At 35.6% G+C, this 16,031-nt stretch overlaps 1 protein-coding gene across 1 annotated transcript in view; it reads right to left on the bottom strand.

Moving 5' to 3' along the window:
• Positions 1 to 9,101: 9,101 nt before the first annotated feature.
• PAWR (pro-apoptotic WT1 regulator) overlaps positions 9,102 to 16,031 on the bottom strand; it is a 76,461-nt gene continuing 69,531 nt past the window's right edge. The window contains exons 4-6 of the mRNA XM_086471459.1: positions 15,454 to 15,601; positions 13,984 to 14,088; positions 9,102 to 9,188 (exon numbers count right to left, since the gene is read on the bottom strand). Of these exons, the coding sequence (XP_086327585.1) occupies positions 9,102 to 9,188; positions 13,984 to 14,088; positions 15,454 to 15,601 (340 nt within the window). The remainder of the gene's footprint in view (positions 9,189 to 13,983; positions 14,089 to 15,453; positions 15,602 to 16,031) is intronic.

The raw sequence follows: 16,031 nt of genomic DNA, 5'->3' as shown, positions 1-16,031 counted from the left end.
TCTGGTATACCACAAAAGCAAGGGGTTTGGGTTTTGATTTTTTTTTCATAAATCTCTCAGCAGGTGTTGAGGAAGACTTTGTTATATTTAAATCTGCAGGATGCAGCAAGAGGGCTCTCAGATGTGAGCAAATCAGAAGTCCTCCATATCGTCCTCGTGCTTTTAGCACGGGGCTCCCACCATATCCTGAGAATCAGCTTTATCACATTCCTGCTAGAGATCTAAATGCCTGGGGCTAGCCCTACACATCGCCCAAAACATCAAACACATTAACAGATACTACCCCAGTAGTACCACAAATGAGGTAACATTTGGAAAGTAATGTCCGAAATTTCTGCCTACTCATCTACAGGCTAGCATGGTCTAGGAAAGATACAATTAAAACTGTGATTTTAAATAGTAATTCGGATTTCTTGAAGGGCAGAAAGTAATTTTCTTTTCATTTTTAAGTATTTGTACAAAGGTGAGCAAATGAAGGGCTGAAGACCACATTTTTCTCACAAAAACACTCCATTTGTAGTGATAACCAGAACCATTTTTCGATCTTTATAGAATAAATTAATTCAGTTTGTCATCCTTTCCTTTTTGAAAGCTATGTAAAAAAATGGAGAAACCCTAGAATTTTTTCATCCTTACATGCATATTCCTCTCCCTAATACTTAATCCTGCAGTCTCAAGCCACACATTTTCTCCTTATTTTCTCCCTGCTTTTAACCATCTTTATAAATTCTAGAATCTGAAGAGTGAAAATTGAAAGCAGCCAGTCTTTTTTAAATGTCACTTCTCATACAAAGCCAGAACAACACAATCACAGGGGTTTTTAAGAGATATTTTATTACAAACTATAGCGAGAAGAAGCAGTTAAAAGGGAAGAGTGATTCAGTTGGGAACAATTAGCATTTTCTATATAATTGCTTCACAGAGAAATATGAGAGCTATTTCTAGAGAGTCTCAACTTGCAAAGCTTCAGTGGTTTTATTGTCCCCACCCATTAAATATATTTGGTAGCTGGCTGTAACCACACTTACACTGTTGCAATCAAAACTTTAAACTCTCTAAAATGCATCATTGTTATAACGAGCCTTCAGGCAAAAGCAGAGATTAACATTTCAGAGAGCGAGAAAAACAAAGACTTCATTTCACAGGCTCCTGGTATACAAAATCTGATTTCCAGAGATAAATACTAATGGAGAATGTGTCAAGATGCCAATTATCAAGCTGCAATTTTCTCAAATATAATCTTGTGCAACAGAAAAACACTGTTTTCCTTTTAAATTATGCTTTGGGTTCTTCAAAAATACCCTGGTACAAACAAAGGCCAAGAGTTAATGCTGCCTTATTGCATGAGGTTGTGCAACAGCTTGTTGAATGAGCCTGTAATACCTAAATATCATCAGGTCATTTCATCAAAGGAAATCCATAAAAATTGCTTGAGTTCCCACCCTAAAAGATTAAGCAGAGATTAAGTTCTCATTTTTGCTGTCACCACATTGTAAGTGCATCCTTTTGCTTTTTCAGCAAGCACAGATTTTATTGGCCACAACACCTAAAGAAGTCAACAATAAGATCAATTATAAAATCTGTCCATCTCCAACAGCACTTCTGTGTACTAGCGAAAAAGCCAGAGCAGCAGCACCAAATATGCATACGTATTCATGACCTCCCTTATTAAAGAAAGTCCAGAGCTCAAAATGAAGTTTGATACTTATGTTATTACAGAGTCTTAAAAATTTACAGCATATTGATTAAAAAATCAGCGTTGACTTGGATTATTATCTCTGCAGTACACATCAGGCTTTTGATCTTTTCTGATCTGGAACAGCTTTACCATGTAACGAATAACTATAAGTCAAAGGCGTTAATTAAAGATATCAAAGATGGCACCTGTCACCTCAAAGGTTCTTTCTAAAACTTACACAATTATTGCCAAAGTTTACTGTTTAATGTCTCAGCAATTAACATCACAGAAACATTTCTTGAAGAAAGCCTAAAATACAAATTAAAAAAAAAAAAAAAAAAAAAGAAAAAAAGAGAGAGAATCTCACTTCCTAGTCCTTCATCAGCAACATCCACTACAATCCCTTCGCTAATCATGTTTTGCACAGATTGGCCCAAACTAACAGAAAACACAAGTCAGACATTTCTAGAACTCTGCTGTTACTCTTTGCTGTATTAAGGTACACACAGGACTTCGGTGTGCAGACACAACCGTGTTCCCTAGAAGCCCACCAATGGCTACCAAGGAAACACTGCAGGGTTTCGTCTTTTTAGCCAGATTTTCTTCAAGGAAGACAACAAGGACTTACAGACTTCTTCTGATCTTAAAGTGCTTAACCCTCAAATCTGCTCCTAGAGCTTTTCCAAAGATATTTAAGTTCTTTCCAGAGCTTGTTAAAAGAAGGCCTGGAGGTTTTTGGTTTGTTGAGGTGAGCATCCTCATCAGACTATAAAATGAGCCCAATTTAAAGGGGTCAAGATGAAAAAAGTCTTCTCTGGAGGCAGCAACTTTCACTTCAAGAAAAGGCCTAGGGGACTTGACATTGCCGAAGAAAATTAAACTCTGCCTTTTTACGTGGTATAAAAGACTCCACCCATTTCCTAATCAAATATTAAAACATGTAAAATGCTTAATATTACTTCAAATCTCGAGTGAATCCATAAACTGCCAATTTTGCTTAAACAGATATCCCTACTGAGATATCAGCAAGACGGCCTGTGGCGATTGCCTGTGTAATTAGACCTTCCTGCTCTAGGAATGCCAAGGAAAATGTTAAGCATCAGTTTCCACACGTGCTGTCAGCTGCCAGACTGGAAGCTCTCAGCTGCAAACCTGTAGGTGGAAACCCATTAGACCTCCATAGAGAACTGTGCTATTTGGGACTGTTAGACATCCGAAGGATATCCCTGTTGTTGACTCCTGCCCAAATGTTTTCCACACAACAACACTTTTTCATGTGATCTTCCTACAAGGTTTCTTTTTAATTTTTAACAGCTGAAGACTACAAGATATGGTATAACTAGAGCATTAAATCGTCTCAATATCCACACCAATATTCAACTCCTCTCAAAATCTTGGTAAGTTCTTGGTGTCCCAGAGCAACTTTGAGCCACAGGGCATTCCACAGGGTAATTATTCAACAAATGAGAACATTGTCTCATATAAATGTTTGAGGTCTGTTTAAGACAGGAAAAAAATCCAGCAAAGAATAGTTTTACAGACACTGCTACACTTCATATTTACCACTTGAAAGTTCTAGCAGAACAAGGGAAAGAAGATACCAAAATTACAGAAGAGAAGGGAAGAGATAGGCTACGAGAGAAAAATTAGAACACCCACAAGAAAACATACGAAGGCCTAAGATCAGGTAGATACTGTATGGCAAGTCCAGTGACTAAAGGAGGAGCACAGAAGAGGCACTTCTGTACTTGGAGGCAAAATTTCCCAGCAAGACTGAAGAACCTAAAATGCCAAAGGCAGAAACTGAGGAAGGACATACTTTTGTATTTTAAAACAACATCTGAAGCCCACTGGCCTTTCATAAAGGAAGTCAACTCTAAGAGTAATAATCCTAAACCAAAATTCACCTAATATTTTAAAATTTATTAAGTGCAAATGTTCATGTCATCTTATCCACAAAGTAACCATGGCACTGAAGGCATGGTTTTCTTATGGTATTTATGTTTCAAGTTGTTTTTTAAAAACAGTACAAACTTTATGATAAACTGTGATAACTGTTATTATCTCCCTGGTGTTTAATGATGATCCTCTTGTTCTCTTTATTTGTAGTCTGCAGCAATAAAAAGGAGGTTGTCTTTAACGATTCTGCCTGTGCAAAACAGAACATGTATTCATACAGAAATTTCAGAAATTAAACCTATTGTGAATTCAATTCACTTCATTTGTGTAGAAGCAGCATTGTAACATCCTTCATTGCCTTTTCGTGACAAGAGCTATACTTCAGCTTTGAAGTACGGAAAAAGGTCATTTCAATCTAATTGATGGAAGGATACTCGCTACATTCCCAAAGCAGAAAGTCAGTATAGTGGAAATATGTGGATTTCTCTCTTGTGTGTGTGTAAACACATGCACACTTCAAGAAGTGAATCTGAATTTAAAAATAATTCTAGCCATTCAGGTTGGGACCTTCCCAGTATGGGTGACAAATCCAGTTAGAATTTTAGTCAAACAATATTAATTCTCCTTTAAACACAAAAAGTAGTCAGCCTGGATTAAAAAGAATTTTGTTTTATTTGGACAAAGGCACACAGTCTTTATTGTGAGATTAAACACGTATCTTTTACCTGCAATAGTAAGAATCTCAACATCATTTTTAATCTGATATCACAAACAGTATCACAACTAGTCAATGTTCAAAACTAAAATGGATATTCAGTTATTTATAGCTTAATGATGCTTCAACTTTTAAATGCATAAAATGGGTATTTTAAAAAAAATTAGTCCGCATTATGATTAGGATGACTATTTTCAGAGGAAAACTCAACTATCACAATTTTTCCAGAACAGAAAAATAACAGCTAGCTCTGAACAAGAACAGTTACACCACAAATAAAAGGAAAAGGATTGAATTAACAAGGTAACGTACATCTGCTACAGTATAAGGAGAAATGGTAGAAAGATTTGCTACAGTAAGTCAACATACTTGGAAGACCATGAACACTACTAAAATACCTATCAAAGTCCTATTTGTCCTGGATATATTTAATAGTCCTAAAGAAATGCTTAATAACAGCAGTAGAAATGCTTCTAGAAATGCTAGTGTCGATACCTTTTGCAGGTATTGACACCAGAATGACCAGCATGGAGCAGATCTGTAGTGAACTTCTATATCAAATTAAATCACAAGACACAGATCTATTTTGTTTCATTTTTAACAAAATTTTTACACATAATCCTTAGCTCCTTAGCCTCAGCAGCTACAGGTGCCAGCACAGATTTTTCTTTTTTTTTTTTTTTAATTGTACTAAGTTTTTAAGTCATGGCTTGCAATGGTAATTTCTCCAACTAAAAGTTTTTTCTCATTAAAAATGTCAGATGTTTATAATCATTAATACTGATGCAAATGGAGTGACTCAACTGACATCTTCATAAAGGGTCTGAGCCCAAGAAATAGTGACATTCGGTCATATATTAATGGTATCCATAGTTACTACTCATGTATTTGTTTCCAAATAATCATCTTTCCTCTTGGCTACTAACACTGATTTGTTTCAACTCAAGCTGGAAATAGCCACAAAGAATTTACAGAATACCATAAAATAACTGGAGTCAGCGTAACTCTGCTCTCCTAGCAAAATGTTAACAAGTAGCTTGAGCTCCAGTACTCCTTTCAGTCCCTCATACAGTAGCAAGTTTCCAAGCCGTAATGATACAAGTTCAAAAGAGCTTTGATGTAAGTTAGTTGTTTCCAACATACTAAAATCCCTGTATCTTTTGTAGTGCTTATGCCAATCATGGATGTTTCCACAGCTAATTATCAATACAGTTGAATCAAGACAAAACAAAACAAACCCCAAAAAAAACCAAAACCCCACCACATTAGGTTATACTTCCTACTTTGAAAGTCATTGATATATTTCTTGTTACCCTCTTTTCTCCCTCTACCTCTCAAATTCAGATCCAATCCAACACAGAAATAATCTCCGCATGCGTAAATCCAAATCTGGTATTTAACATAGAAAAATGTTGCTTTAAAGACAGAAAAGCCACTCATTTGCAAATACAGACTGTACCCTTTCAGTTAATATATAGGTCAAGTAACACTGAACTTAAACATGGCCATTTAATTGTTTTAAAAAAATAAAAACTAAGCCATTTTGGATTTTCTTATAAAAAATCACCACCACTTATATGTGGTTGAAATTCTTATTTATGGAGTAAGTGCCACAAACACTTGTGCACATTATAAATGCTAAAATTATTTCTGCACAATTTTAACCTTCAGATCTGGATGTGGTACATTCCTCATACAAGAGCATGTGACCATAACACAAGCATCATTGTGCATTATGAAAATTCGAATTTTCATAATTTGTTTGTTGTTAAAGTATCTTGAAAACAAGTTGTCTATTTGCTTTAGTCAATGGGAGTACTCTTTTGTTTAGATTTCCTGGATGACCCAAGTTACCCAGAAACACAGATGCTCGACCTAAGCTGTTTGGTATGAATTTTAAGACATGAAAGTCCAAAAATCTCCAACTTACCCATACAGTACTTAATACTGCACACTAACATGCCACCCCCCCTCCCCCCACCCCACCCTCACCATAAAAAAAAAAACCCTAGCAAATTAATTTAGCCTAGGTCCGTTAATACCTAGATTCATTCAGGAATCCTGTAGCCTTCCCAGGTGAGGTGGGTTCCCGCTCACAGCGGTCCTTCTGGTTTTAAATCACACAACTGAGAACAATCGAGGTGTTGGACTGGCAAGGACATGGACATGGGTTAGTGAATTGATGGTAAGGTAGCTAATGTAACACCTTCCAGTCACCTAGGATAAAAACTTATTCTATGTTTCAGCTTGATTATAAGGGTACCCTACCGAAATAAAAAGATAATGCAAGTAACAACTAGACAGTTATTAACATTCTATATAATGATTCATTTTTATTAGAATCTAAACTTCTCCCAAGAGCCTGATAACATAAGTGATAATGAATTGTTGTAGACATATTTTTTTCCAAAAAGCCATCTAAATCTTCCAAACTGTCAGTAGAAGTGTTATGCTTCAAGATGCAATTTGTGTGAATTATTAAAACCATGAAGACTATACATTTGTATAGTAACACACAACAACAATAATGTCCTGAGGTACTTTATCTGTGAGTTCCCAATAGTTCCTTTGTTCGCACGTTCTGCCTGAAGCTTTACTGGTTTCAAGTATTTGGAAGCTTCCCTTGCCAGTACCTCTTCAAGGTAAGGTATGAGAAGTACTTCTGCCAATTATTCCTGTCAGCTGGATGCCCAAGTTAAAAAAAAATAATTCTAATTTTGGCATTACATGCAAACTAAGAAGAGGTAATACGAAAACAAGAAATTTGTGTTTATGATCTTTGTTGTTATTGTTCTTTGGTCGAAAATGTGTGTAAAATACAGTTTACGAAATATTTCATTCACAACTTTGCATTAATATCTGTGTGTTCTGCATTAACTCCTTAATGATGCTTCGGTATGTTTGACATCCCATGCTGTAAATCAGTATCTGTATTTCCTACCCAGAACACACAGAAGGAAACCAGATGTTCTTCCAGAGAAAGTTTCATATTTATTCAGAAGGCACACATCTCAACTGATTTTTTTTATTACTTTAAATTTTTAATTTCATGAAACTGATAAATTAAGGGACTTCTTACTGTTTGAATAATATTAAAAGCAATATTCACTGGTGTAACATCACAGTTCAGAGGGCCTATACAAACCCCCCATACCATTTGAAACCCTCAGTAAACGTTTTAAATTGTGTCCCATAGGATCTCATCCACTGTAAAGGAAAACATCAAGGCATCCTGGAATATAAGTGTTTTGAAAAATACTTTAAAGCTTTGTAAAGTTCCTCCTCATTAGAATATACACAAACACAAAACAACCTATCCTATATCCAAAACAATCCAAGGTGTATGTAACAATAATACCTGGATTTAAATTTAAGAAACTCTTACAGTCATTAAATACACATTATGAAACAATTGGCAAATCTGAAAAGGCGACTGTTATTATATATTGAAGTTGCCTTTAAGTTTTAAGGTAACAAAAACTGTATGCATGCAACTTCCTGACACCAAACTTCAAAATCGTCAAGAAAAAGCCTGGACACTGAAATGTTTTCATTTCTAGTGTCCTGACTCAAGTGACATACACATTTATTCTGATCAGGAATGAAAACTGTACTCTATTAAGATGAAATAAAGTACATCAAATTTCAGCCTAACAAGAATTTTATGAGAGAATTGTTAACTGAGGTCTGTAGTTAATGGCAAATGAAAACTTTGTTTACTATCACGTTATAGAAGAATCAGTACAGAGTCATAACTGGATTGTGACATCCAAACAGGCACTTTTTAAACACCTTGTTAGTTTAAAGCCAAGGATAAAAGGGGTTTTTAAACCATTTGATGTTTCAAAAGGGCATGAATCACTTGTCTGCCCCTCTACTTCGTTATGTACAAAAATTTTCAGCCAGCTTAAAAAAAACCTGAAAACATCAGAAAAGTCATATTGGTTATGAGCACTACAAATCTTAAGATGACAGCTTTAAGTAAAAGAGTATTGCAAAAGTGTCTTTGCTAAAATGAAAGCTCCAGGCTTTGTTTGAATTCTTAACACAGCAAACAAACTTATTGTCTGATAGCAAACTTGCAAAAGCTTTAAAATAAACTGCAGTGCACAACTTCAATATGATTCTAAGAACTCATTAATGCTGATACCACAGGTGATTTATTGGGTTTTTGGTTGTTTTTTTTTTTTTAATAAAACATCCCCCTCCCGCCAGAATACTGTTATACAGAAAAAAAAAAATTGCTACTCTATTATTATCAGTCTTTCAGATACAGTAAAAAAACCTCAACATACAAGAGTTTTAGAGCAAGTAATCAATCTGCAAAATGTTATACATCAGTAATAAGGCATCTACTTTACAGCTGTTTAAACAAAAGGAAATACTTCCCAAAATATATATTTTGGATCTGTGTAAACAAAGCTTATATGTATTGCTTCCATTCATTTCAAAAATATACACCCACATGGACTGAAAGTGATCTTGGTGCCGTGAATTTTAAATTACTGTAATTTATCCAGATGTAATCTGAAGATACAAAACCCAAATATTTTTGAACTTAGTATTTTGAAATATGTCAAAAATTGTAATTATTCTTATGCAAAAAGAAAGTTAAAAATATACCCCAAATTTGATGCCGTTTCATTGAACGAAGAAGAAAGTACTATGAAAATAAACATTCCTCTGGTTTCCTAACAATAAATATAAAGACAGTTATTATAACATACTGCAACACAGGAAGTATTACTATATTGACCTTAACGTTCAATCAGTAGTTTTTAAATCTTTCCTCATTGAGGCTTGAATCTTCTACCTTGTCAGCTGTCCAACAACTTTTAAGAGGGTTTTATTTTCTTGCTTCAATTGTTCATTTTCGTCTTCTATATCATCTAGGTCCTGTGAAAGGAAAAAGCAAAATAAACATTTCTCAGGACATAAACACAAACTCTCAATTAGCAGCTGCACGAATTTACCATCTTAGCTCTGAAATTAAGAAGTTGGGGTTGGGAAGAATTAGTGTCACTGTAGCTACCCTTCAATCTGTTAAACTAGCCTTCTTCCAAGCATTACTGTAATTACAATACATTAATGCTATATTCCCATGCACAAGCACCTTTAAATGGAAACGTATAATCAAAACTAAAGCTACAGCAGGACTTAATGCATCAAGAAACCAAAATAGGATGGGGGTGATTATTTTATTGGAACACACAGAGACTGTATTTATTAGTCAGCTATTGCCTCTGCTCCCAGACTGTACCTGTCTGCAACTATCCCACTCACATATACACATCACTGGCTATTACTGCTCGATGACCTGCTTTATGTTTTACATTGAGCATCAAAATTTTCAGAAAAAGTACTGCCTGTCGGGGTTTTTTTTTTCCTGTTTTCTGTGAAAAAATTAAAACGCGTTTTGTAACTCGTCTAAACTGCTACTGAAACAACAGGCAGCATACACAGTACTAACGGGTGCCTAACCAGATTGCTCCCTACCTCAAATGCTCTACTCTCTTCCACCAATTACTATATTTATCCAGTTCCCATTTCACTTCTTCACTTTGTACCAAGTCTTTCCAAGCCTTTAAAGTGAAAACCAGTCAAACTGGCTGTTTAATGTAAGCATTACTTCAATAATACTTCAATTACTGCACAAAAAAAAACCCATGGAAGAAACAGAGTGAGAACAAAATCAGGAAGAAACAGAAGAGTGACCTCAAGGACAGCACTTTAAGGAGGAAAACGAAAGGCAAGCAAAGGAGGAAGAACCAGGATTCTCATTAGAGATCTTAGACGCCTTTTGATTGAAGTCTGCAAAACCCTACTGTTGCCTTGCTAGATTAAACATAAATCTGTAGTAGAGAAAAGATTTTCTCCCTCTTGTTAAGTTCTTAAACAGTGTTTGACATACGAAGCCTACTTTCTTATTTCTTTTTAGTGAGGTCATTCCAGAAGCGCATGCTAGAGATGTGGTGTTCAATTGGTATAATGATTTTTAAAAGCCTCTTCAGGTTGCCAAGCCAAAACCCACACCGCAATACCTTTGCAGTACTTCATTGTTTTTGTAATGTGGAATCAAGAAACCACTAGCAGAAATTCCTCTTTGCCTCACAGATGTAGTGCTGCATCACAGTATGAATGGCAGGAAAAGCATCTGACCACTTCAACGTAACAGACAGAAGCGACTTAAACATCTGAACATGGAAACTTTTGAAGGATAGCTACTATAAATACAGTTTACTATGTAACCGTAAGAAATGCACTTTGTTTTCTTTCTTGCACGGTTCAGATCAATAATCAGATGGAAGGGACAACGCTTTTTCAATAAAACGGTATCTTTTTAGTTCAGCATGCATAATACTGTGTTTGAACTTGCCGTTAACCCAGCCATCAGATGACTCAACTAAAGCTTACTTAAACCCCTTCTGTTTAAAATATCTGTAATTTACCCAAAATAAAACATCGAAAGTTTGTTAAATGTTTATGCTGCAAAAATAACATTCCAAAGATTACTACAAGTAAGAGTTTCTTGAATAAGAGCCAGGAAAAATAACTATTGTGGTTTATCTACAGAAACAATGGACCGAGAGATGCAGGTGGTTTTTGCCACTCTGAAATTTGAGTTCCTTATTCAAAATTACAACATTAATCTATGCTTATGACTAAAAAAGATGCAATAGCAAGAAAGCTTGGACTTCACATACCAAAGGAACCAATAACTACACAGCTGACACTAACTGGATTGTAAATCCTCACTGACAGACTCCCTCCAAACACACATTTAACTACAATGACATCTTAGTGAGGTCAGAGATGACCAAGTGTAAACTAGTCCACAGTTGAACTTAGCCTGCAAATATTTAAATGTCTCGAGATGCCTTTCCCTTCAGACGTTTGAGGTTTTTATGAAGCAATTACCCCTTTCTTCCACAAAACGTGGCAGACATACTTTTAGTGACTAATGTACTGCAGTGAAAGAATGCCATTTATGGCAGAAAGCCTTTTCTGCTTCTCAGTATAAATGCAGCCCATGATCTTTAAGTATCTTTGTGATGTACTGACTGATCTCAGTAAAATTTCATTGTTACACTAAATTAATATATTTACTTACATATATTTACTAAAAATCTTACATTAAATAAATATATTTACTTAAATATATTTACTTAAAATGACAAGAAGTTTTCAGGATTCTTGGAAAAACAGGTTTTCAAGTCTAACACAAAGTCTTTGCCAATCAAGGATGTATCCATGCTTATGAAATGACCGAAAAGAGCATTTCTTTAAATACGAGGACTGAGCAGTCAGAAAGTTATGCAACAGAACAGCATTTTAAGAAGTTATTTAGCCTCTTTGACATGAAATCCTTTCTACATCCGTGCAACTTAACATGCTATAACTGTATATTTTGATGAATAGAAAAGATGGAGAAATTACCGTGAACGCATATACGGTCAAATTGAGAGACCTCTATTTAAGTTGCCTACCAACAAAGCTTTTCAAAAAGCTCATCAAGTAAAGTTCAGTCTGCAGGACATCCTTTTATCTGAGAAGAAGGCTGAAGATCACAACTGTTCTTCCATGCTGAGCATCCATCCAATCCTGGTGCCAGGTCTACAGAGTAACATTTCATGAAGAACAGATGGATGTCCAAGTGCTGGCTCTCATGATCTCAGTTGTGATAATAAACCTTAGGCAAATATAACTGCCCTATTAACTTCCATAACCTTCTACCATGGGAATGAGGCAGTATTTCTGTAGCTTTCCTTAACTTTCTAAACCTTTCCTCTTTCTAAATCCACATGGATAGCCAATACAGAGGCAATGATAAATCCAAGAGCTATTAAAAAAGAAAGTAAAACCGTATCTGTTCTACTGGAAGCATCACTAGAGACATGAGTTCAAGCTTTTGTGGGAAGACAAATTACTATGCTGGTTATAAAGTCAAAAGGCAGCTATTTCATCTTTAAGAAAAGCCCAAGGGATGCAAACATAAATAACCTGCACTGCAATTAAGCTAACAGACAATGTTATAGCTATGACAAATGCTGGCCTGATGGAGGAAAAAAAAAAAAGTTTCTCTTCTGCATTTAAAAGAAGCTACCCAGGCAGCACCAATAAGATGGCTTTGTAGATTTCATGGAAAGGTACAATTTTAGTCATTGTACAATAAAGAGGTTTTACATTCTGGTTTATGTTTTCTTTCCACACAACAAGCAGAAATTGCCACCATACTTAACACAGGCAAGGCACAGGCACTGCTTCACTTTACTACAAACGTTCAAAGACAGTTTCTCGTCAGACACTTGATGGATTTAATTTAGGACATCATACTTCAAACACAGCAGAAAAAAATAACATTGTTTCTGGAACAGCAAACCTCACAAACAGTCATGGTTTCAAAACACAAGCTTTCCGTGATTTAGATTCTTTTGATTTGTCTTTTCCGACCTCTGAGTCAGGAAGTCAGGTGTGACCCACAGTATTAAGTAGCTTTGCCATCCATTATGTAGAAGAAACGAACACTTGTTTTGAATGTAATAAGGTCATCAGCTTAGATGTGACAGGTTCTTTGCAGAATGGAAGAACGGCATAAAGATGCCTCAATTAAAATAGAAATCTCTCCAAAACAGACAATTCATTATCCTACAGATTAGCTTCCAACTTTCTTCATAAAAAAATTAAGCATACATCTTTCAGAATAATGTCATCTCCTTTCGTTCTCTAGATTTTTTTGCAAACTTGTGAATGCTGTCCTCCTTTGTTACAAACAAATAGCACAAAATTAAAGTTTACCATTATGCACAAGGAGTTATGGCCTCCCTTCACTGCTGGATTGATCAAAGCCAGTTATTACTTTTTTTCTGAATTTTTATGGGAATGTCTGCACTGGACTAGCAGAGGTGTATTTCCCTAGTACATCCAGGCTCTGCACCTCAGTCAGGAAGTGCAAGATGAGCTCACTAATCCACTGTATGAAAGAGTTCCAGCCTGCCCTTGAAACTGGGACTTGTTAAAATTGGTATCTTCCATCAACTTTAAAACTTCTCATCCTGTCCCATTCCCAAGGATGTCTCACTCTTCTACCCCCTCTTCTCCTGCCTACACACCTTGCCTGAGTGATGCTAGCCCAAGTCTCCTGCCCCCTGTCTTCTTCTGCCTTTACTTGGGAATCAACAGTAAAGAGTCTAAGAATGTGTGTCAGAATATAAAGCACTTACTCCCAAATCTTTCTAAGATTGTCTAAACTAATATTAGTAATTAAAAGCTGACTAAAATGAAATTAAATTTATAATTACTTTGTCTAACAAAAGTTCTGGGTAACAACTTATTGAGAAAACTGTGAAACTTAATTATTTCCTGGCATGCTACATACTGAATTTGGAAAGAACAGGCAGTAAAGAACTCTTGCTTTTATAACCTTGTTCTACAAACACTTATGGCAACAAGATATTCAGGTACTCCAATAACACACAATTTACAGAAGTTAACTGTGACAAACAGAAGTCAACTGGAAAAAAATGTAACATTGACATGCCTCTTGAAAAGCTGCACAAATACAAAAAGAACTCCACACTTAATTCTCTTCTGACCTTGCCCAGTGGATGTGGGTGCCTGAAGAAGAGCACAAAGAACGCAGAGACTTTTATTCCCTTTTTATGCAGCACCATATAAGAAAGTATGTGCTTACTCTGTTTAATAAATCAATTTCTTCCTTCAGCTTTCCAATTAGTTCTTCTTTGTCCTGTGTCATCTTCATCAACCTCGCATTCTCCTGTCTCTCCTTTGCAAGTTCCTAAAACCAGAATATGCAAGGAAGCTTGAAGTGTATTTTTTGGTTTCAAGAGACAGTTTTAAGTTGTTACCATTTAAAACAAAGAAACAAAGAAGAAAAACCCCCACACACTTACCTATAATTCCTTTTCTACAGCAAGTCAAACCTACATCTTCAAGCCCTTACACTCAAGGAAGTAAAGCATCAAGTAAAAGAAAATATTTTACCCACCGCAAACCTGTGAGGTATCTCTGATTCCAGAGCCAATGTTTTAATTAATATTCAACTTAAGCATGAATCCAAAGTTGGATAGGGGCCCAAAACAGACGTAAGTAAATGTAAAGTATCAACTTCCAAATTTGTTATACTGGGAGGGTTAGTCCTTCTCTTTTTTGGGGAGGTGGGTTGTTTTTTTTTTATACTTCCATTAACAAGGAATTAAGACTCACTGTTAGATCTGTGGGCCTGAACATGAGAAAAAAGAAAGTGTCCATTAGAAATTTGGTATATCAGGGTTCAGGATACTGAAAGAAAGCTCTTAAATCTTCCTCGATTTTCTGTGTTACTGGCAGTTAAACTGTTTCAGAAGGAAACTGATTTGGAAGGGAGGATAATAGTGTACTTCACTCAAATCAGGCTTCCTCAAGTCTTAACAAATAGTAATTTCTACAAAATATGCTTTCTTTTTGTCCTTTCCAAAAAAGACCAATTCAGATTGTGTTTACTTAGTAAGTTTCATTCATACGAATATTTGGCAGGTTACCCACAAAAATCCACTTCAGAGGGAGACAGAGAAGCCAGTAATAGATTACACAGATAACATTATTTAGCAAAATACTGGTTTAGGTAAAAAACTCAGCTTTAACACTATTACATTTTCCCAAAATGATTTGTATGAAGAATGTCTGAAATAATTAAAACTTTGTTTTAAATATATTCGAAATGTTTAAGACTTTAACAACTGAATAGCAATTAAATTTTATATTTCAGTACATTAAAAAGTCCAAAACAAGAAGCAGATCAGAAAGAGGCGTGCTAATTTTCTGAACAGCCATTGAGCTCCTCATTTCTCCAAGTTATTTGCCCTGTGTTGGTGTGTCACAAGATACATACAAGAAATATGCTGAGCACTGCTGGCTCTTTAAGTGTATTATCTTTACCTCAACTATTTCTTACTTACACACCAAATGAAAACTACACATCTGTGATCAGGCAGTTCACATTCTTCTCAGCCACTCTGACTCTTTACACATTTTTACAGACATAACTATCTGTACTTCAAGTATTTAGCATCATTCCTATATATTTCACCTGTAAATTTCCCCATGGAGTTTCAAAGGTACTTCACATCAGATGTATGCCATGCAGATGTTAGTTGGTACTTACCCTTTCAAGTTCCTCAATCCTCTTTTCCAAAGCATTATTTGGTACGGAACTGCCAGAAGAATTTGCATCCCTGCTGTACCTGCTGTAAGTTGTCCTGTCTGTTCGGGAATATCTATTTGGAGCATCGTCTTCTGGTGCATTAGCTGTGCTACAAAGGCAAAGAGCAAAGCAGAAACCTATTTATACATTTAACAAACTGGAAACGATACAAATAACAAGAAGTGCTTTCCAAAGTGCTCAATAGGTCAGTCTAATGTCTAATAAACTGCAGAGAACTTACTTCACAGCTCTCCTGTTGCTGAGATCTCACTAAATTCACTGCCTCAGGGAGCTGAATATTTGGATAATGCAGCTCTCATCACACAGGTAATCAACTTTAAACACACACTTCTAGTTATCCTATTTTATTTTTAAATATTTAAAAGTTTTATGAACTGTGCACATTAAAAACTAAGGTAAACAACTTTATTTTAAAATGTTAGGTACCACGACGGAGTTTAAACCGAGCACGTTTTTAAGTAGATGAAAACATAAAGCACGAAAAACAAGCACATGTCCAAAATGTAAGAAGCTTACAC

Source organism: Leptosomus discolor, chromosome 1 (genome assembly GCF_034619465.1).
Source record: "Leptosomus discolor isolate bLepDis1 chromosome 1, bLepDis1.hap2, whole genome shotgun sequence".
Lineage (NCBI taxonomy): Eukaryota > Metazoa > Chordata > Aves > Leptosomiformes > Leptosomidae > Leptosomus > Leptosomus discolor.
This window is presented reverse-complemented; position numbering and strand designations above follow the sequence as displayed.